Source organism: Cibotium barometz, chromosome 3 (assembly GCF_041138505.1).
Source record: "Cibotium barometz isolate CiBa-2024 chromosome 3, ASM4113850v1, whole genome shotgun sequence".
Taxonomy (NCBI): domain Eukaryota; kingdom Viridiplantae; phylum Streptophyta; class Polypodiopsida; order Cyatheales; family Cibotiaceae; genus Cibotium; species Cibotium barometz.
The window spans coordinates 7,283,445-7,305,784 of record NC_141048.1 but is presented as its reverse complement, the minus strand read 5'-3'; the positions used below and the strand labels follow the sequence as shown (position 1 = coordinate 7,305,784).

The window sequence follows — 22,340 nt, the reverse complement described above, 5'->3', positions numbered from 1 at the left end:
CATATGAATTGGATTTGCCTTCTCATGTGAAAGTTCATCATGTATTTCATGTCAGTAGACTTAAGGAAGTACTGGGTGGAACAGACCAGTTAGTTACTCCTCAAGAAATCATAGATGTCGAGGACATGACATTTGTTCCGCACGAACCTGAAAAGATTCTTGGATTTCGTGAAAGAAGATTGCGTAATACGCTTATCACGGAATACAAGATCAAGTGGAAGGATCGTTTGAGGAGGACGCTACATGGGAGACATTGACTACTCTTCAGAGAGATTACCCTGGCTTTTTAGTTAGCTCACAAGTGAGCTGTTAAAGGAAGGGGAGCATGTCATGTGCACAGTGTGTATCTACTGTGTGCTACACGCACACAAGACTAGCTTCGAGGTTTGGAGAAGCTTGGAGCTAGGCAGACTGACTGGCGAGCTGAGTTAGGGATAGACTAACGGGCGGGCACCCAAGTATGGACGGATGAACGCCCAAGTGTGGACGGCCAAGAGCCTATAAAAGGGTGGCCAAGGTTAGTCATTAGTCATATAGAGTCTCGCGAGATTTGTGAGAGCTCTATGGTCTTGGAGCCTGGATCTAGTGCTGCATTACGCAGCCGAGGCCGGCAGCAATCTCGAGGCCCGCGGGCGAGGGTAGCTTCGTGGCGGTATGGGACGTCGCAAGGAGGAGATTGGTCGATGTGTCAACCTAGTTAGCTCAGCTCGTGGCTCGGTGGGGACAGCCAAGACCGTGGGCTTGCCCACGGCTGTCATGGTTGGGAGGTGAGTCAGGCCTGCACCCCCTTGTTGTTTGTTTGTTTGCAGATTTCGAGTCTCGTACCAGGAGCGTTCTACAAGGAGATCTATGGGGCTTTGACAGGGCAGCTTGCAGCTTTATGCATACAGTGATTCAGATTGGGCTGGTGATTATGATACCAGGCAATCCACCAGTGGGAATTGTTTTTTTCTTAGCAGTCCATGCATATCTTGGTTGAGTAAAAAGCAACCCACTGTTGCCACATCTACTTGTGAGGCTGAGTACAGGGCAATCTTCACAGCTACAGTAGATTGTGTATGGTTGAGGAGATTATTGGTGAGTGTCAGCAGACACCCACCACCATTCTCAAAGACACCCACCACCATTCTCAATGATAGCCAGAGTGCTATGGCCGTGGCACGAAATCCAGTATTTCATGCACGTACCAAGCACATTGAGATTCATTATCACTATGTCACAGCGAGGTTACATGTGTGGAGATCAGTTTATCTTACTGCCCTACACATGATAATGTTGCAGATCTATTCACAAAGGCTTTACTTCGAGAAAAGTTTGAAGGTTTCCGCAAAGCTTTGGGCTTACTCTCATACAGAGAGTGATCTGCTACCTTGTACAGGTTCACACTTCCACTAGAGGGGAAATTTGTAGGCATATGCTCACTTATGGTAGTGCTATGTGTGAACAGGGCTTAACCAAGGGCACTTTTTCCCATGTGGTTTTTCCCCTTGGATATCAAGTGTGAAAGGACACTCTACATATAATATTTTGTACTTCTATATTATATGGATGTGACACACATGCAAGGGTTGACACACATGCAAGGGTTGACTTGCATTTTGTGGCTACCACACTTTTGGCTCTCTCTCTCTCTCTCTCTTCGAACCTGTGTCGCCTCCCTCTCCCACCTGCTGCCCTCTCTCTCTTCGAACCTGTGTCGCCTCCCTCTCCCGCCTGCTGCCCTCTCTCTCTCTCTCCGAACTTGTGTTGCCTCCCTCTCCCGCCTACTGACACTCTCTCTCTCTCTCCTTCGCTTCGCCTCCTTCTTGGCTGCCTCTCGCCTTCCCCTCCTTCACCGCCTCCCTCCTCGCAGACCCCCCCCCCTCCTTCGCTTCGCATGACCCTTCCGCCTCCCGTGTAGCCGCCGCTCCCTTCCTACTCGCTGCCCACCGTGCGACTGCTGCACGATTGCTGTGAGCCCCCCAGCTAGTCGACTCCACCCTCCGCCAACTCCCCCTCTCTCTTCGCTTCTCTCTGTTCGCTCGCTTCTCTGTTCGCTTCTCTCTCTGTTCGCTTCGCTTCTCTCACTCCGCCCCCACATGCTCTTAGCTTCTCTCTGCTCGCCCCAAAAGGACTCGGCCATCTCTCTCTCTCTCCTCGTAGCCCCTTCCCGCCACTCTCTCTCTCTCTCTCTCTCTCTCTCCCTCTCCGGCCTGCTGCCTATCTTTCTCTCTCTTCGCAACAGCCCCCTCTGGCCTCTCTCTGTGGGAAGCGCTCCAGACACGCACAAAGCTCTTCCTATGGCCAAGGGTTAATTAATTTTTAACCCAAAACCAGCCTTTTTCAGCCCAAGACAAGATGGATAGGATCGACATTGAAGACCTGATCAAGGAAGCCATCCAACAACACAAGAAAGAGACGGACAATGCAATTAATATGGTCAACCGGAGCCTTCTTGACAAAGTAGCTTGAAGCGCGGATAGCGGCCCAAGATGCAGAGATCGCAAATCTCAAGAAGGAGATAGAAGAAGCACGTGTTCAACATAAGCTTGAGGAAGGTGAAATTCAGCCCGTCATGATGGAGGAGCTGAACACCATCAAGGCCCAAGTGAGAACACTTCAAGAGGGAGAAGAAAAGAAGGCCCGGGAGACCTCCTCGTGGGTGGAGGTGCTCACGAAGACGCAAAAGCAAGTAGATGAAACGGAGAAATGGATAGAAATGATCAAGAAAGGTAAGAACAAGGAGGCCGAAAGCACATCTACCTCGAAGATTATCAACCTAACCATTGAGGAGGAACAAAGAAGAAAGACAAGGGAGCTTCATGTGCGGCATTTTACAGAGGAGGCAGAGTGGTGATACTAGAGAGACGCACCACCTGACGGTGCGAGACCTATGGGACCAGTCTAAGACTGGCATTATGGAACTGCAACGGAGCATTGAGACTGGATGTGGGTGTTAAAAGTAGTATCTCATGTGGGAACATGCCTTAACAAAGGGATAGGTTATTTAATTAATTTATGCTATTTGGGTTGGCCATTTCCAGCATGAGGGTATAAATACCCATGCCCACCATTGTATTATTTCATCTACCTTCCCACACTTGCAGCCCACAGTACGACCACGTCGTGGGAGCATGCCCCAGAATAGTTGGTATGATGGTGACTGTAGGGAGCTCAGAGCCCGGCTACAGAGAGAGGTTGCCACAGGTGTTACTACATATAGACAGTCACGCATCATCTTCCGATCCCTCATTCGGCAGAAGAAGAGAGCATTCTTAGCTCGGCTGGAGAGAGACATCTATCAGTTGTTTTTGAGTCAGGATTCTGGGGAGGCCTGGAGATTGCTTAGAGAGCACCCCCCGCCTCCGGCCATTACCTCTCCAGATACATGGGGCGAGTATGCAGCCTCCCTCTATACAGTACAAGAGCAGCCACCACTACCGAAACCTAGAGCCTTGTCCACCCACTTCTACCTTCTTCACAGCAGAGATGGTGAGGAGGGCCATCGACAGATTGCATAAAGGGAGGGCACAGGATCATGAGGGCATTGTAGCCGAGCATTTCATACATGCTAGAGATATGATTGTAGACTTGCTAGCTCTCATGTTCAATAGAGCCATGTGTGAGGGATTTCCTGGGACTTGGAGTGCTTCTACGATTGTGCCGGTACTCAAGTCTGGAGATCCGAGCCTGCCGACTAACTACCGCACCATTATGATTGGTCACTCGCTGGCCAAGCTATATGCCTCTATTCTTGAGTAGGAGTTGAGCAGATGGGCAGAGACAAGGGGTCCGAGCTCAAGGACAGGCCGGTTTCAGGAGGAGATTCTCTACTTTGGATCATATCTTTACCCTCAAGGCTATCATTGAGGAGGCAGAGCACATGGGAGGAGGATCTACTGTGGCTTTGTGGATTTCTGCAAGGCCTTTGACACAGTGCCCAGAGCTAGACTGATGCGCAGGCTGCAAGACTTGGGGGTTCCATGTGAGCTCATTTGGGGTATTATGGCACTTTATGAGACAGTAGTTGGGCAGGTGCGGACTTCAGAGGGTCTCTCCCAGCCAGTACACTCCACTGTAGGGGTGAAACAGGGCTGCCCGCTCTCTCCGACTCTATTTGGACTATACATTGATGAGATCTCTGATTATATTGGGACACGAGGGGACAGAGGAGCCCAGTTGGCTGGCACTTGGATACCTTTGCTCTTATATGCTGATGATATTGTACTTATAGAAGACTCACTAGAGAGTATGCAGAGGCACTTGGATACTTTACATGCTTATGCACACGTTAGTGGGCTCTCAATTAACCTTGGTAAGACCAAGGTTATGGTGTTTAACACTACAGCTCAATGGGTTTTGAGATCAGCGCCTATTTTCACATATGGCCAGGAGACAGTGGAGTATGTGGTGTTCACTGGGCCCACATTTTCCATGAGGGGGGGCAGCAGAGGCCAGACTGACTAGAGGATATGCAGCACTAGGAGGTCTAGAGAGGATGTGCTCACAGGTACAGTTTCAGGAGCCACGCACTAAGCTGTGGCTTTTTGACACGCTGGTCACATCGGCTACGCTATATGGAGTACAGATCTGGGGGCCTAGCCTAGATCGTCACAGATAATCAGGATGCACATACAATGGATGGAGATCGATGGAGAGACCACTTGTGTCCATGAACTCCAGGATGATTCGGGCTAAGGCCTCGGCACCCCATGAGATTATTAGAGCCGAGATGGAAGCACCACCGATCGTAGTCGAGGCTCTTGCCAGATCAGTGTCCTTCATTCATAGCACCTGGGAGCTTCCCCGACACTGGTATGCACGACTTGCTTTAGAGTCCTCTCATCAACTAGCCATGGAGGGAGACACTTCATGTTGGTATGCGCAGATAGCATCCTGGTTTGAGCTCCACGGGTTCAGTTTAGACAGACTTCCACCCTTCCAGTACTCTCTGGAGGCACCCTCTCTCACCTTGACACATTCTGAGATTAGTAGAGTCATCAGACAAGACCTCATTCAGTTGGACACTAAGAGGACATGGCTAGAGCCCTCACAGAAGTTGGGGACGAAGATGGCTTTCTATAGAGACCATCTTCTCCGCACCACTGAGGATGGCTTTATACTTAGACGGAGCTACATGGATACCCATCTGTTTCATGGATTAAGGTGCGCCCTTGGGCAGATCCGCACCTCTTCACATCAGTTAGAGATCGAGACAGGCAGATTTAGAAGCATACCTCCAGGGGACAAGATTTGTCAGATTTGTTGGATAGAGCCAGAGACAGAGGAGCACTACATCTGTCGCTGCACAGCATATTATGAGATTTGAGGGCGCTACCATTGCCTTTTCAGAGAGGGATTTGGACCACTGGCTAGAGTCATAGACTATTGTGATCTGCGATGCTTGGGTTTTAATCCCTTGGAGATCCGCAGGCTCAGAGAGTCCATTATCAGGAGCAGACACCCGACTAGCAGGGAGTCCACACAGAGACAGATTACTGACTTCTTTAGAGGGACTACCCGGGAGGACACACAGCCAACAGCCCAGCAGTGGGCACCCCGTGGGACGCTAGTTGAGAGAGCTATCAGTTGGGCAGATCTAGACGCCCGAGGGTTCGCGGATCCTCACATCGGAGACAGTGCCTACACCGGAGGATTCAGAGCATCATTGCGAGGCATCAGGCTCGTCCGACGAGGCATCTCACTATGGTAGATATCCAGGCCATCCGGCAAAGACCCATGCTAGAGCTCCTAGGATGATTACCACTCCAGCCATATACTGTTGTACTCACTGTCACTTTTGTACTCCCCCATATTTATGTATTCATGTATCCATGTACTCATGTACCCCATTTTAACTAGTAGCATTAGCTTCCCACTCTCCCTAGTTGCTGCTTCCGGATGCCCTCTACTGATGTATTGTGGGGCTAGATACTTACCTTCAGTTCTTTCTTTTCTTTTGCAGACAGTGTATTAGATGTCACATGGTTGTAACTTTGGTCTCATAGGTCACTTTGGCCTGTTGAAGACGTTAATATAACATTTCATTTTATTTCATCTCTCTCTCTCTCTCTCTCTCTCTCTCTCTCTCTCTCTCTCTCTCTCTCTTCGCTGTTCACCGCCCTCTCCTCTGTTTCGCTTCTCCCGCCTCTCTCCCTGTTCGTTGTTTCGCCCCTGCTCATCGCCCTCTCCTCTGTTCGCCGCCCTTTGCTCTGTTCGCCGCCCTCTCCTCTGTTCGCTACTGTTGCCGTCGCCTTCTCCCTGGGCCACCCCTGCTCACTGCCGCCTTCGCTATTCCTTGTTCGGCGCCGCCTTCTCCCTCGGCCGCCCCTGCTCACCGCCGCCTTCGTTGTTCCTTGTTTGCTGCCGCCTTCTCCTTGGGCCACCCCTGCTCACTGCCGCCTTCGCTGTTCCCTGTTTGCTTCCGCCCTCTCTGTTCGCCCCACTGATGGCCAGTACTGCTGGCAATATGCTAGGTGGCCTCCATCTCCGCTAGGGCATGTGCCTCCCTTTCCCCACCGAGCCTTGCTCAGGCCCCCAAGGCAGCAACATAACTCTCTCTCTCTCTCCTCAATCTCGAGGAATGGCCCCGAGTCTCCAAGAGAAACTCGAGGCCCTCGAGACGGCAATGAAGGCACTAATCAAGGAGAATAAGAAGACATCCGATTCCAACCAATGAGGTGGAGAACAAACTACATCGGCACATCATGGCCCTCGAAGCACGGGTCACGGGCCTTGAGCAAGAGAACACAGCACTCAAGGAGGAGGTGAGTGCATTGGAAGTGGAATTGGTAGCCGTCAAGAACACCGAGAAGGAAGAAGGGGAGATCAATGAGAACACTCTCACGGCCATCAAAGAAGAGATCTCCAAGGAGATCACAAAGGACATGGAGGAAAAACTCGAAGCCGAGCAGTCAGGATGGGTTGAGATGGTGAAGAAGAACATCCGCAAAGAAGTGAGGGAGGAGACTCAAAGGGAAGAACATCAAATCATTCACACCACCATTGAGGAGGAGAAGATGAGGTATGCCCGCCGCCTCAACATTCGAGTCACAGGTATAGCCGAGACACCCAACTCCACTCCCGAGAAAGATGGACAGCTTCTATGCATGAAGCTAGGCTACAGGGAAGAGGACCCTCTCCCCTTCACCAAAGCATGGAGAGCCGGGAAAGACTCAACACGCAAGCGAGCCCTCATCCTACAGTTTGCAGGAGGGACGGAGAGGGTCACCTTCATGAGGACGAGGGTCATACTACGAGGCTTAGAGGGAGCTCCTATTTTCTTGGATGATCTCATGAGGATGCAGCTAGAGCATAGGAGAGCTTGCATGCCACGAGTCTTACACACGAGGAGAGAAGGCAAGAAGGCCTTCTATCGAGATGGTCGGGTCATCATTGATGGCCGGCCCATGGATTAGCGGTTTGGGGCCTATGGGACACAGACCAAGCCACTGACAGAGATACACATGGCAGTATGGAACTGTAATGGTTCACTATGGGTGCAGCCTGGACGACTGGAGCATGTTATGGTGGGAAGAGACATCATACTTCTGACAGAGACACATCAGAGCCCAAAGAGAGCTACCTCGAGTAGAGGGATTCCAGTGGGAGTCAACATACAGGAGGACCACACGCCAGGGTACCTCGAGAGGGTCAGGGGGAGTAGCAGTTCTATTCAGACGGGAGCTATAGGGGAGACTGAGAGTGGTAGCACAAGATCCAAAGGCCAGATACATTTGGATCAGCTTACAGCTCTCACAGGACAGGGTTATACACATAGCCCTATGTTACTTTCCTCCATCAGGATCCTCCTATGTCATTACAGAGGACATGCCACGGCCCACAGGAGGAGGAGACAGGAGCCTCGCCATACACTTGTCGGTCAGAGGAGATTATGCATTATTCTACACCAGGGGAAGTATTTCTTACAGGTGACGTCAATGCCCACACACAGAGCAGACAGTGTGAGGTGTATGACTATGATGACATGGAGATCCTCCACCCTGTGGATCCAGAGGAGATAGGCGCTAGTCGAGCATCAAAGGACGCTGGACCGGACAGAGGACATTATGGGGACCACTTACTAGAGTTGGGAGCCAGGCATCATCTCGTTATTTATAATGGGATGCTACAGTGGCCGGGATTAGGAGGGCTGACATGCTTCCCACATGGGGGTCATACACGGACCGGAGGCACGGTGGTAGACTACATTATGGGGTCTTTGGAGGCATCACAGCTTGTCACCTCATTCTCCATTCCACCTCGTCCTATTGGGGCAGATCATACATACTTGGCATTTTCACTAGCCGGATCACCAGTATCACCAGCCCCCCACATACCGACGCCACACACTACCATCTACTTCACACATGAGATGGCAGACATATACACTGGCAGAGTAGAGGATGGGCTCCTACTCATGGATCCCCTGGCACCTATGGATACCATTACAACCCAGCTGGCAACACTCCTACACACGGCTGCATTACAAAGCTTCCCACATCGTGTACACTCAGGAGAGCCTGCGAGATCTGGGACTATGCCCCAGAACAGATGGTATGATGACGAGTGCAGAGCCCTATACTCACGGCTCCACATACAGAGAGCCTTGGGAGCCATCACAGAGCAGGAGTCGAGGAGAGAGATGAGGAGACTTACTCGCCGCAAAAGGCGGGCCTTCGCAGAGATACAGGAGCTAGAGATCTTTCATTTCTTCATGAGTAGAGATAGCCCTGTCTCATGGTGGCACTTCAGAGAGCCCCGGACACCGACACCTATTGCGAACCCACAGACATGGCACACATATGCAGAGGGCCTATACCACGCCCCACAGCAGCCACAAGAGCCTCGACCTACCACAACTAGCTTTTTTACCCACTCGATGGTACAAGAAGCTATCCGCCGCCTACAGCATGGACAGGCCGCCGACCATATGGGCCTGCAGGGTGAGCATCTCATATATGCAGTAGATTCTTTGGCTCCTTTTCTTGCACACCTGTTTAACAGGGCACTAGCAAAGGTTTTCCTGCGGAGTGGACGATGCACACCATTGTGCCGATTCACAAAACAGGGGATATGCTCGATCCGAGCAACTACAGGACGGTTATGGTTGGCCACGTGTTGGCCAAACTCTATGGGACAGTGTTGGAGCAAGAGCTTAGCTTATACGCTGAGCGAGCAGGTTTACGCTCATCAGGGCAGGCAGGCTTTAGGAGAGCTTTCTCTACCACTGACCATGTATTCACTTTGAGATGTATGATTGATCAAGCCAGAGTGAGGAAGAGAAAGCTCTATTGCTGCTTTGTGGATTTCCGCAAGGCATTTGACACAGTACCACGAGAGAGGCTCTTTCAGCGCCTGCAGTCTCTTGGCATACCAGCAGATATGACATGGGGCATCTATGCATTATATGAGCAGGTTTTTGGGCGAGTAAGATGCCCAGGAGGTATGTCCGAGACTATTGCTAGCATTATTGGTGTGAAGCAAGGATGCCCACTTTCCCCCACGCTATTTGGGTTATACATTGATGAGGTGGCTGACTTCATTACACGGGGAGGCGGAGATGGAGTTGATTTAGCAGGTACCTCAGTACATATTATGCTTTATGCTGATGATATTGTATTAGTGTCTGAGTCTCCAGGAGGTCTACAGCAGCATCTACATGCACTCGATGATTTCTGCACACAGAGGGGTCTTACTGTGAACCTTGGGAAAACCAAGGTTATGGTCTTTCATACATCGAGACAGGGCCACTCTCGCAGGATGCCAGGTGGAGGTGGTGACATCATACGTGTACCTAGGGGTTACCTTCTCTGCAGCAGCCACGCGCTTCACCATGGGTTCAGCAGCCAGAGCCAGATTGACACGGGGATATGCAGCATTGGCTATGCTAGAGAGACAGTGCCACCAGACGCATTTTCAGGAACCCCGGACGAAAGGGTGGCTATTAGTCACACCGGCGCTGATGTACGGAGCAGCGGTATGGGCGCCAGGACTTGCTACCCATTGGTGGACACAAATAGAGAGACCACAGGCCCTCATGATGGCACGCATGATACGCAGCAAACCGTCAGTACCTCATGACATTATCCGAGTAGAGTTTGATGCGCCTCCTATGATGGTAGAGGCCATATTCCAGACTATATGCCTGCTAGACAGATTTAGAGAGATGCCACAGGACAGATTGTCATACAGAGCTTTTGAGGCATCTAGACAGCTGGCTAAGGCAGGAGACAGAGGATCATGGTATGCACAAGTCACACATTGGTTCTCACAGCATGGCCTAGACATGGATCATCTACCACCATTCCAGTATGACAGGGATGCACCACATATCCGTCTCTCTCATAGTGAGAGGAACAGAGTATTGAGACAGGACCTATGGCAGCTCTATACACGAGAGACATGGATATCACCTACACAGCCTCTTCCACCGAAGATGCTATACTACAGAGATCACTTCATGAGTATCACTGATGATGGATTTATAGAGAGGCCTAGATACATGGAGGGCTTTTTACCACACGGCTCCCGAGTAGCTATTGGTCAGCTTAGAGTCTCATCACATCGATTGGAGATCGAGACTGGTAGAGCAGCACGGATCCCCCGAGAGGAGAGGGTATGCAGATTGTGCAGAGAGGAGGTGGAGAGTGAGGAGCAGTATGTATGCAGATGCAGAGCATATACAGCCATCAGAGAAAGATATCCCATTTTATTCATAGAGCCACATTCCCTACGCCAAATCTTTGAGACAGCAGACCAACGCATACTAGGGAGATTCATTCTAGACATACAGCGTCACAGAGAGACATCATTACAGGCTCAGACAGCTCTAGAGGGGGGACGACAGACACAGATTACTACATTTTTTCAGAGATCCACCCCACTCCCAGCCCCTACACAGCAGGGAATTACTCTCCAGAGAGCAGAGACACTCAGAGCCCGCAGGAGACAGAGGACACCTAGCTTTCGGACACCACGCCTATACCAGAGAGAGATGACAGAGATCAGAGCTCAGTTTCACAGAGAGGGTGCGGAGCGACTGGTTCACTTCAAAGCAGACCCAGGCATGTTCTTCAGGGAGCTGTGGACACCCCCTTCATTCATGTATACCATTCTATACCCCCAGTATGGTACAGGATGGAGCTAGCTAGGTTGCATATCATGATTGTACACTCCATGCATATAGCTTTGCATTCTCCTAGTAGTAGAGCTCCATCACCTCCCCCACTCATTGTACTTATTGCACACCCAGATTCAGCTTTTTTTAAGTTCAGTACTTTTTCATTTTGTTGGGATGACAGAGGATACCCCACACAGGTACACTGATCAACCTCAATCTCAACCTCAACCTCAACCTCAACCTCAACCTCAACCTCAACCTCAACCTCAACCTCAACCGCAATCGCAATCGCAATCGCAATCTCTCAATCTCTCAATCTCTCTCTCTCTCTCTCTCTCTCTCTCTCTCTCTCTCTCTCTCTCTCTCTCTGATTGGTCACACATTGGCTAGATTATATGCATCTATTCTTGAGCAGGAGTTGAGTAGATGGGCAGAGAGAGAGGGCATACGTGCATCAGGGCAGGCAGGGTTCAGGAGAGGTTTCTCCACTCTTGACCATATCTTGACACTCAGAGCTATTATTGAGGAGGGCAGATTATATGGCAGGAGGATTTATTGTTGCTTTGTGGATTTCCGCAAAGCCTTTAACACAGTACCGAGAGCCAGATTGATGCGCAGACTACAGGAGATGGGAGTGCCCACAGAGCTGATTTGGGGAATCATGGCTTTATACAGGACAGTTGTGGGACAGGTACGTACTACTCAGGGTATATCTGAGATGGTTCACTCTACTATTGGAGTGAAACAGGGCTGCCCCCTTTCTCCCACCTTATTTGGGATGTACGTGGATGAGGTTTCAGACTATGTAGAGCGGGAGGGTGACAGAGAGGCACAGCTAGCAGGGGACATGGATTCCGCTGTTATTGTATGCTGATGATATTGTGCTGATCTCAGATTCTCCAGAGGGGATGCAACGTCATTTGGATGCATTGCACACATTTGCACAGGACAGTGGATTGTCTGTTAACCTTGGTAAAACCAAGGTGATGGTGTTTAACACCACAGCACAATGGGTTAGGAGGTCAGTACCCACCTTTACATATGGTCAGGAGACAGTGGAGTATACAGATGCATATACTTACCTTGGTGTGGTTTTCAGTGGCCCACTATTTTCCTTGAGGAGAGCAGCGGAGACCAGATTGACCAGAGCTTATGCAGCATTGGGGAGACTAGAGAGGATGTGTTCGCAGGTTCGGTTTCACGAACCTCGAACAAAGCTCTAGCTCTTTGACACTTTGATCACTTCAGCCATGCTGTATGGAGTGGAGATATGGGGACCCTCAGTGGATCACCACAGCCGAGCTGGTAGCACTGATGGATGGAGACATATGGAGAGGCCCTTGGTTTCTATGATTTCCCGGATGATTAGGGCCAAGGCCTCCGTACCACATGATATTATCCGTGCAGAGATGGCTGCCCCCCCATTGGTAGTAGAGGCACTCACTCGATCAGTCTCCTTTATACATAGCACTTGGGCTCTCCCTAGAGACAGATATGCTCGCTTAGCCCTGGAGTCTTCACGACAGTTGGCATCACAGGGAGACGGATCATGTTGGTATGCACAGATGACAGCTTGGTTCCAGTTGCATGGCTTTAGTATGGAAAGGCTACCTCCATTTCAGTACTCCCTGGATGCACCCTCCCTCTCTCTCACACGGGCAGAGATTACCAGACTTATCAGGCAGGACTTGATTCAGCTGGACACTAGGAGGACATGGATACAACCGACACAGGAGCTTGGTACGAAGATGGCTTTCTATAGGGATCATCTTCTCCAGCTCACGCAGGATGGGTTTGTGATTAGACCCAGCTACATGGATACTCATCTTTCTCATGGGGTACGGTGTGTTATTGGTCAGATGCGCACATCCTCACACCCGCTAGAGATTGAGACTGGCAGATTCAGAGGAGTACCAGCTGAGGCCAGGATTTGTCAGCTATGCCAGATGGAGCCAGAGACAGAGTTACATTACATATGTCACTGTCCAGTATATTATGAGATACGAGGCCGTTTTCACTGCCTGTTTAGAGAGGGTTTCGGACCACTTTCTAGAGTCATGAGATACCAGGATCAGAGATGCCTCGGATTATACTTGCTGGAGCTTCGTAGACATAGAGAGGGTCTCTTGAGAGGGACGGGATCAGAGAGGGAGACACACCTACAGAGGCAGATTACAGACTTCTTTCGACCAGAGATAGAGCAGTCAGGCCAGCAAGCATTGCAGCTAGCCCCAGAGTATAGCCGCACTAGAGGTACACTGATTGATCGGGCTATAGAGCTGGGGCGGTCCAGGCGCCCCAAGATGAGAGGCCCATCTCGACACCGGCGGAGACTACAACAGAGGATCAGGACCATACTAGCACGGCATGGGAGACGTCCAGTCAGAGTACTCACCATGGAGGACATTGAGGATATCCGCCATCGACCGATGAGAGACATCTTTGGATAGTGATGTGTATGATGCTTACCTTTGTTGCTAGAGTTTTCCTCCCAGATGTTATCCATTAGGAGCTCCTAGTACCGTACTTTTCCTCACAGTTATTTCAGTTTCAGTTAGTTGTTTTTAGCTTTTCTTACACAGACATTGTATCAGATCCACCAATTGTTGTAACCTTTTTGGTCTCATAGGTCATTTTGGCCTTTTGAAGACGTTATCATTTCATTTCATCTCATCTCTCATCTCTCATCTCTCATCTCTCATCTCTCTCTCTCTCTCTCTCTCTCTCTCTCTCTCTCTCTCTCTCTCTCTCTCTCTCTCTCTCTCTCTCTCTCTCTCTCTCTCTCTCTCTCTCTCTCTCTCTCTCTCTCTCTCTCGCATTTCGCTCTCTTCGTCCATTTCTGGTCGCTCGCACCCTGAGAACCCAGTCGCCCCCCCATCGCTTCTGTGAGAAACCGAGTCGCCCCCCGTCTTTCGCATTTCGCTCTCTTTGTCCGCCTCTGCTCGTCGGGCCCCCGTCTTTCGCAGTTCGCTCTCTTCGTCCGTTTCTGGTCGCTCGCGTTTTTCGCATTTCGCTCTCTTTGTCCGTTTCTGGTCGCTCGCACCCTGAGAACCCAGTCGCCCCTCCGTCTTTCGCATTTCGCTCTCTTCGTCCGTTTCTGTGATAAACCCAGTCGGCCCCCGTCTTTCGCATTTCACTCTCTTCGTCCGCCTCTGCTCGCTCGGGCCCCCGTCTTTCGCAGTTCGCTCTCTTCATCCGTTTTTGGTCGCTCGCGTCTTTCGCATTTCGCTCTCTTCGTCCGTTTCTGGTCGCTCGCACCTTGAGAACCCAGTCGCCCCCCCCTTCGCTTCTGTGAGAAACCCAGTCGCCCCCCGTCTTTCGCATTTCGCTCTCTTCGTCCGTTCCTGTGAGAAACCCAGTTGGCCTCCCGTCTTTCGCATTTCGCTCTCTTCGTCCGCCTCTGCTCACTCGGGCCCCCGTCTTTCGCAGTTCGCTCTCTTCGTCCGTTTCTGGTCGCTCGCGTCTTTCGCATTTCGCTCTCTTCGTCCGTTTTTGGTCGCTCGCACCTTGAGAACCCAGTCGCCCCCCGTCGCTTCTGTGAGATACCCAGTCGCCCCCCCCCCCCCCCTCTTTCGCATTTTGCTCTCTTCGTCCGTTTCTGTGAGAAACCCAATCGGCCCCCCGTCTTTCGCATTTCGCTCTCTTCGTCCGCCTCTGCTCTCTCGGGCCCTCGTCTTTCGCAGTTCGCTCTCTTCGTCCGTTTCTGGTCGCTCGACCGTTTCCCCACCCACCCTTGCTCAGGCCCCCAAGGCAGCAACATAACTCTCCCCTGAACCTGTAGAGCTAAGCATCTTGTAGGTCGCACTTTCTGAGTCTCCCCCAAAGGGGAGAGGGTACCCTTGAGGGGAGACTCGTTCCACCAACAGCCCTCTCCTTTATCAGCAGCAACACATGGGAAGTAAGAAGTCTTTTGCCTTAGTCACCGCTTCACGATTACCGCCCATTCCTCCACCCGTGAGCAAGCCGACACCATGGGAAGCCTACCTCATGCAAGAACTGAAGAAACTCCACGGAGAATTAGCAGCACTGAAACACGAGACTATCAAGAAAGATGAACAAATCAACGAACTGAAAGTGCAAGTGCAAGCCATGAAGATGAAGCAAGAGGAAGCACGAGAAGGACCGATACCTACAACACTACAAACAGAAACGACAAACCATGTTTCAAAGGTAAATTCAGTTAACTCACAAGATTTTGTTAAAGAAGTCATATCAGCAATCAAAGAAAAGGAACGAATGGAAAGTAACAAAAAGGTAATCAGAGTCGGTGGTCTTCCTCAAGGCTAGGATAGGACAGACATAGCTCAAGAGCTTCGAGAAGACTACATATTAGATACAGATGTACTTAGAGCACAACTGAGCAAAGTAGTCCCCTTCGTGGACTTAGGAGACCCTATCTCTATTATAGTGAAGGGTACACAGGCAAAAGTCTCCTATATGGACAACAATGAGAAAATAGCAGTGATGAAGCAAACAAGGTCTCTCCAAGGGACAAAGGTATGGATAGCTGATGAACTCACCCCGCTACAACTCAAGAACAGATCGGCAGAGCTGAATAAAGTTAAAGAAGCAAGAAAGAATGGCAAATGGGCAATATACAGAGGAGGACAAGCAATCATTAAAGAATTCCGTACCCCATCTCCCTCAAGATCAAATCTATCCATGGATGAAATATAGCTATTTTTATTTTGAACCTCAATTTCGAACTAGATGCAATAGAACCCATTGTAATTTAAACTCTTAAGAGTCTTAAGAGTTCATTTTGAGTTATTTTTTTTCAGTTTTATGCCTCTTTGGCATCGATACCCAGAGTGGAACGTAAATGGATGTACCTAATCTGTCCCATAGGTCGGATTCGGCCTCCCGTGGACGTTAATATAACTTTCTTTCTTTCTTTCTTTCTTCTCTCTCTCTCTCTCTCTCTCTCTCTCTCTCTCTCTCTCATTTCTGTGTGAGCTTCTCCATCCTGCACCTAACCCTAATGTGCAGGTTTGTGTGTGTGAGTGTGTGACTCCAACACCAACAGAGAAAAACCTTGAAAGCTATAAGCACCTAACCAAGAAGACAGTAGAGAGAGTAAGGAAGGAAGGAAGGGGGGGGGGGGGGGGGGAGGGGGGGGGAGCGCGGCAGGAAGGGGGGGAAGCGAGGCGACGGCACACAACCAAGCAGGCTGTGCAAGGAGGCAAGGGGCTGAGGCAGAGAAGGAACAAGGCGGGGGGGGAGGGGGGGGGGGGGGGGCAAGGGTGAGGGACGTCAGATAAGCGAGAGAGGGAGGCGGAAGCGGAGGCAAAGAGGGAGGCAGGAGGAGGGCCGCCGGGGGGGGGGGGGGGGGGGGGGGGTGGCAGCTCCATGGAGCTCACTATTCAAGAGAAGCTCAGCATATCGTTGTAAATCATAAAATATTGTTTGGTACTTGTATTCATTTCTTTGTTTTAATGAAAATCTAGCTTAAAATCCCATGGAACATCGTACAAAACAAAATACTCCTATAATATACTTGGTATTGAAAGGAGGGATGCCAGGCGGCAGGGAGGGGGGGGACGCTGTGGTTCCGGCCTTAATGTGGTGTCATTGTGCAATGTTTCATTTTCAGCAGTGTCTTGTTTCATACTGTTTCCGTTTCATAAGTGTCTACAATGTTAATTATTTTCGAGACGGTGCCCATTTAGTGCTCACACCCGATCGGGTGAATTACACCCATCCATGGGTGCATGTCTTGGGCACATTCGAGCACCATTTAGGTTCCCAAAACAGCCCCAAACAGTCCATATTATGCCTCTTATCTTGCCAAGATATTCGCTGCAACAAGAAAGCATGTCCGTAACAGATGTGATGCACACGACATCCCCTCCTACAAAACTTGCAACATTGGGATACTCCATCCACATTTGCTCCAATTTCACTCCAATGCATCTGTAGGCTTCGGCCGGATGCACGGAGTCACATGTAGCCTCATCCTTCTCCTCATTGGATTTGGAGACTCTTGTAAAGCTCCCGGAAAACTATCAAGCTGACCTCAACCTCCTCCAAACACAATTTGAAGAGATCCACCTCCTCGGAATCTGTCGTGCTAATCTCATTCTCCTCCAAATGGGATTCGGAGAGAGCCATCCGCTCGCTCATTGATTTGGCTTCATGCTCGGATTCTAGTTTTGGCGCTTCAATGTTAGACAAAGGCGCCTCGTCCTAAACGGTGATCACATTTCACAACAGCTCCTCCCATCTTGGAAGCTCTTCCGCACAAGGGCAACACTCGGTCTTGGGCTGCTTCTCAACCCTAGGCGATTCCATCAAGTAGTACTGTAGTTCATCCCCTGTGCCATAACCCACACCATGAATTAATCTTTCACTTTGATTAAGATCAGGGCTCTCATTTGCTCTACCTGAATCCTTGCTTGAAGCACTTCTTCCTCCCATAGCCAACATTACTCATTTTGGCGCCGAAATTTCCCCACAAGGACCTCCTCTTCTCACCAATGCCTCTCCTTCATGTCTTCAAGGCTCTCCATTGGGTCGACATTCCTGCCAAGGGAGAATCAAAGGAAAGCCATTTCCCTACCTAGGTTAGACCTAACTGAATGCAAACTAAAACTACATGCAAGAATGGTCTTGAAACCTACAAAACGCAAACCCTAAATCAATATCCAACTTTGCACACTGAATCTAGGGCTGAAACACTGTTGCAAGGGCTAAATTAATGCGAAATTGGGAAAATTCTGGCTTGCAAAACCTCATTTCAGAAACCCTAATTCAACATGCACAAAAGTCTAGCTAAAGGCTGCCCTAGGTCGACCTAAGCTCTGATACCAATGTCGCATGCATTGCGGAAGAGTTTAGGCATGTGCTCATAGACAGTGGTAAGCAACCAAGATAAGGCCACACTTGACATACCGTGAGCATCATCAAGTTCTCAAAGACAGTGGTCTAGCTAAAGGCTGCCCTAGGTTGACCTAAGCTCTGATACCAATGTCGCATGCCTTGAGGAAGAGTTTAGGCATGTGCTCATAGACAGTGGTTGGCAACCAAGATAAGGCCACACTTGACATACCGTGAGCATCATCAAGTTCTCATCATCATCAATCATTGTAAATATCCATTCATGTTAGAAATATACAGCAGATTAGGTCTTCATCTCTCTTGTCTATTGCATGCTTGTGTTCACGCTTCCACAGGGAGATTTGCGTTAACCTACACCTTAATTTGTGTTTTGCATTGATCTCCATTAAGTTAAGCACTCATGTTTACAAAGCCATTCTTGTAGGTAAAAATAACTCTTGAGCTACGCATTAAAGAGGTATGCCCACCAAGCCCTACAACAATCTAACACTTCTGCAACCATTCTCCCCTCCCTTCGGCCCTTTTCTAACCAGAAATCCAGCTCATTGCAGTAAATTACCTTTATAGAGCCGGTGTTACAGGGTTTCTTGTGTTAGATTTTATTATAAAAAATACTCTTAAAAATGTTGTGATAAGACCATGTGCAAAAATACTCTTAAAAATGTTGTGATAAGACCATGTGCATCCCTTCCCATTGCTCACCAACAGTACACAAGGGTCAAAAGGAAAATTAGCATTAGCAAATAATTGGGTCTAGCAATGGAAATAGTTTGGAAGGGTTATTCAAGTTGTATGTCCAAAGGTGAAATGGAGATAAGAATCTTGGGAATTGCCCTCAAGAAGGGTCCTTGGAAAATATTTTTGGCTAAAGAATGAGTCCACAGGGAAATTTCCCTTGTGAATATGTTGTTCACTACTAGAGGAGTAGTCCTTGAAGACTCATAAGAGTATCTTTAGGGCCTATCAAACACAACAATAAAGACAACGCCAGCATTGCTTCTACTACAAGAAATTAATTACAATATACTGCCTTAAAAAGAATCAAACTCACAAAGCTACCTGCTTCAATATTGTATCCTCTACTCTTGAAATTTTGACCCTTAAATGTGCATTGAGGCTTGCGATGCCCAGGCTGCTCCATCTGTGACTCCAAACATAAACATCAATCATTAATCCATTATCAAAAAAGCACAAGCAACGCAAGGGATGTAGCACACATGTGCAATCTAGCCATATTAAAACACTTTAACCAATAACTCCACACCATGATGACATACACTGGGCTAATAGACCATGTCCAAAACACGTGTAAGGAAAAAAACTACCTCGAATTAACAAGTTTACTCTACCATGCCCCGCCTCTAAATTACAAACCATTTCACTTGCTCTACATTGGTGTTTCAAAAACCATACGCTAGCTCTATTCTAGTGTGACACACCAGCAAGTAGGCGGTAGAGTGTCACAAACCCCTATATTCTAGGGACATGCGGATGCGTGTCAGGCCTAGAAACATGCGGATGCATGTATGTATTATACCTGGGCATGTGTATGGATCATATGAGTGGATGCATATGAGTCCAAGGACATGGCAGGACATTTGTGGACTTTCGGGCGGTGCCCGTGTAGATTCCGGCCATGCACACATGGTGTGTTATGATGGCAGGCGGAATATTTTCAAGTACAAGAATGATGATAGGTGGTTCTCCAAGTTTACATGTGCACAATGCATAAATGATGCATGCCATAACTTTATTTTACTTTGTGTGACATTGTCTTGCTGCCTGGACAATGCTTGTTATTTTGGCTTGCGAAGTCCGAGGGACTGGGGACGCCCGGCACCTTGTGGACACGTGTGTGCACTCCTGTTTGGGCCTAAAACTGTGGGCTTATGGGTTTTGCAGGTGGTAAGTGCGTCCACACTCAATTTACAGCTTACTTCATTTACTACTAAGGTTTATTGGTTTGCAGGTCCACACTCATTAATAAGTGGCCAGACAACTTATAATGCATTCGCATTTGGTTGGACCAAAATTAATGAAGTCCGGACAGCTTATGGCCATTTCCCATTTGGTTGGACCTAAACTTATAGAAACAGGACAAATGGAGCACTATGGGCTGGACACCTACCTGGACACCTTATGGGGACAAATGTCAGCCAGCATGTGTACCCACCAGGCCCCTAAGGTGGCACCTGAAAAAGGCACCTCCCTCAAGAGGCCCTTTTGGGCTGTTTTACTCATTATTCAACATATTGGAGAGCTGGTTGGAGCTTTGGGAGTTGCTACAGGGCTGGTTGCTTGCTTTCCGGACTCACACAACTTGGACAATGATCCACACACTCTTCTAAAGGGCTGGTTGGTAAATTTCAGACCTGCAATTTCTGGTTATTGCCAATTTTGGGCTGGTTACAGGTTTCCAAAGTCAACTTGGACAGTATAGGACAGCTCTAGGGACCTCCACAGGGCTGTAGGACCCTTTACAGGTGGATTTCTCGCGACAGAAAGTTGCTGTTTTGGACTGGTTATTGCACAAAACAGGCCGGACAGCAATGGAATATGTGAGCATGGATGTGTCTCAAGGATTCCTAGTATAGCAGGTGCTTAGGGCAAGCATTGGGGACACTTGCTCGCGGAGAACACAGGTTTCTGGGTCAGTTTCTCGCGTGGAAACAAGGCCTAAAAATCCATTTACATCTTGTGCAGGGCGGAGTACCTGTGAGGATTGTGATACTCTTGTGCAGGGCGGATGTACCTGTGAAGAGGCTTGTGTAGGGCGGATGTACCTGTGTGTAGGGCGGATGTACCTACAGATTCTCTTGTTTGAAATGTATTCATTCATAATGTATTTGGAAGAATCAGGTGCAGGCTGGTGGTGAATCCCCAGGCACCCGTAATCTTGTACTTTGCAGACTCTTTTGGTAATATAACCTAAAGGGGGGGGGTCAGCCTATCATCGGCCCCTTTATGTGGTGTACTGTCATTTTCAGCTTTGTGGTTGTAATGCTCAAGTGTTAAGTGCTCAGAATCTTGTTCACATTTATACGATTCCAATACACGCGTCCGCCTCTCGTTACATTGGTATCAGAGCTCAGTTTTTCCCCTCATTGGAAAAACGGTCTGAGGCTTGGAATCATAACTGGTGACCTGATTTGAGTGTCATGGACAGCCACATTTCTCACAGTGTGGAGAACACACAGGACCGTGAATTTTATGGTACAAGGGATGCAAGAGATGCTGCAGGCAATGATGTCTATGGAGATGCAGGTACTCATGACACTATGCATTCTGATTTGGAATCTTTGAGGCGTCAAGTGCGACGCTATAGGGCTGAAACCGAAGAGCTCAGGTCATTGAAAAATGACCCGGATGTACAAAGGGTGTTGGCTGTGCGAAGGCAAAAGCTTCGGTCCATGAAGTCACTTTTGAAGCAATTGCAAAGGAAATGGATGTTGAGAAACCCCGAGAGCTTGCACTTGCAGGTTAAGGGTGATGTATACACCGAAGCAGATGGTAGATTGGCTTTCAAGAAGCCACCCCTCATGGCTGCTCGTGATGGTGCACATGATGCACAACAAGCAGGAAGAGCACAGCAAGTGCCAAATGCTGAAAGGACAAGAGTCCCTGGTGCTAGGCTTGATGCAGGTCAAGAGAAGAGTAAGGATGAGGGATCCTCTACTCATTCCCGCTTTGCTCCAAGAAGACATATCCGTTCTCGTGTTGAGCTTTCCACTCATTCGGAGAGTGTGACTCAAGAGAGAACGAAGAGGGATCGTGAATCTTCATCGCGGCATCATCACCATGGAGATGAACAGGATGTACATAGGGATGCACATAGAAGGAAGAACCCTCGAGAGTTCAAGTCCGGTGACAAGGATGTAAAGTTTGAAAACTTTCAGGGACGGATGGACTCTACCAAAGCACTTGCTTTCATTAGACAGTTTGAGATAGCTTTTTGCAATGAAGACTTTTCAGAAAAGTCTATGCTCACGCATGTGGGAATGCATCTCAAGGATACGGCAAGTGATTGGTGGCTTGCAAAAATACTTGATGGAAGTGCTGCCCCAACTTGGTCTTCTTTCAAAATTCAGTTTTATGATCAATTCTTACCACCAAACTTTGCAAAGGATGTACGCAAGGAGTGGGATTGGCTGTCCCAAGATGAGGGAGAGTCCGTTGCTTCATACATAGCAAAGTTTTGGAAAGTCCTTCTCAAGGTTACCCCCTTCATGAAGATTGGAGAGGACAAGAAGAAGAGAAAGTTTGAATCGGGGCTCCATCACATCATCCAACAAAGCTTGGGAGTGTACCCAAATAAGACCATACAAGAGCTTATACACTCAGCCATGATTGCGGAGAACTTGCACATGCAAGCACCCACAAATAAGCCATTTGCAGGTCAAAA

General features: G+C 49.0%; 1 protein-coding gene across 1 annotated transcript in view; it reads right to left on the bottom strand.

Annotated features, from left to right (window-relative positions):
• Nucleotides 1-22,340, bottom strand: part of PGR7 (proton gradient regulation 7) — a 69,878-nt gene that overhangs the window by 34,888 nt on the left and 12,650 nt on the right. Inside the window, exon 2 of the mRNA XM_086772555.1 lies at nt 18,998-19,079. Within this exon, the coding sequence (XP_086628681.1) occupies nt 18,998-19,079 (82 nt within the window). The remainder of the gene's footprint in view (nt 1-18,997; nt 19,080-22,340) is intronic.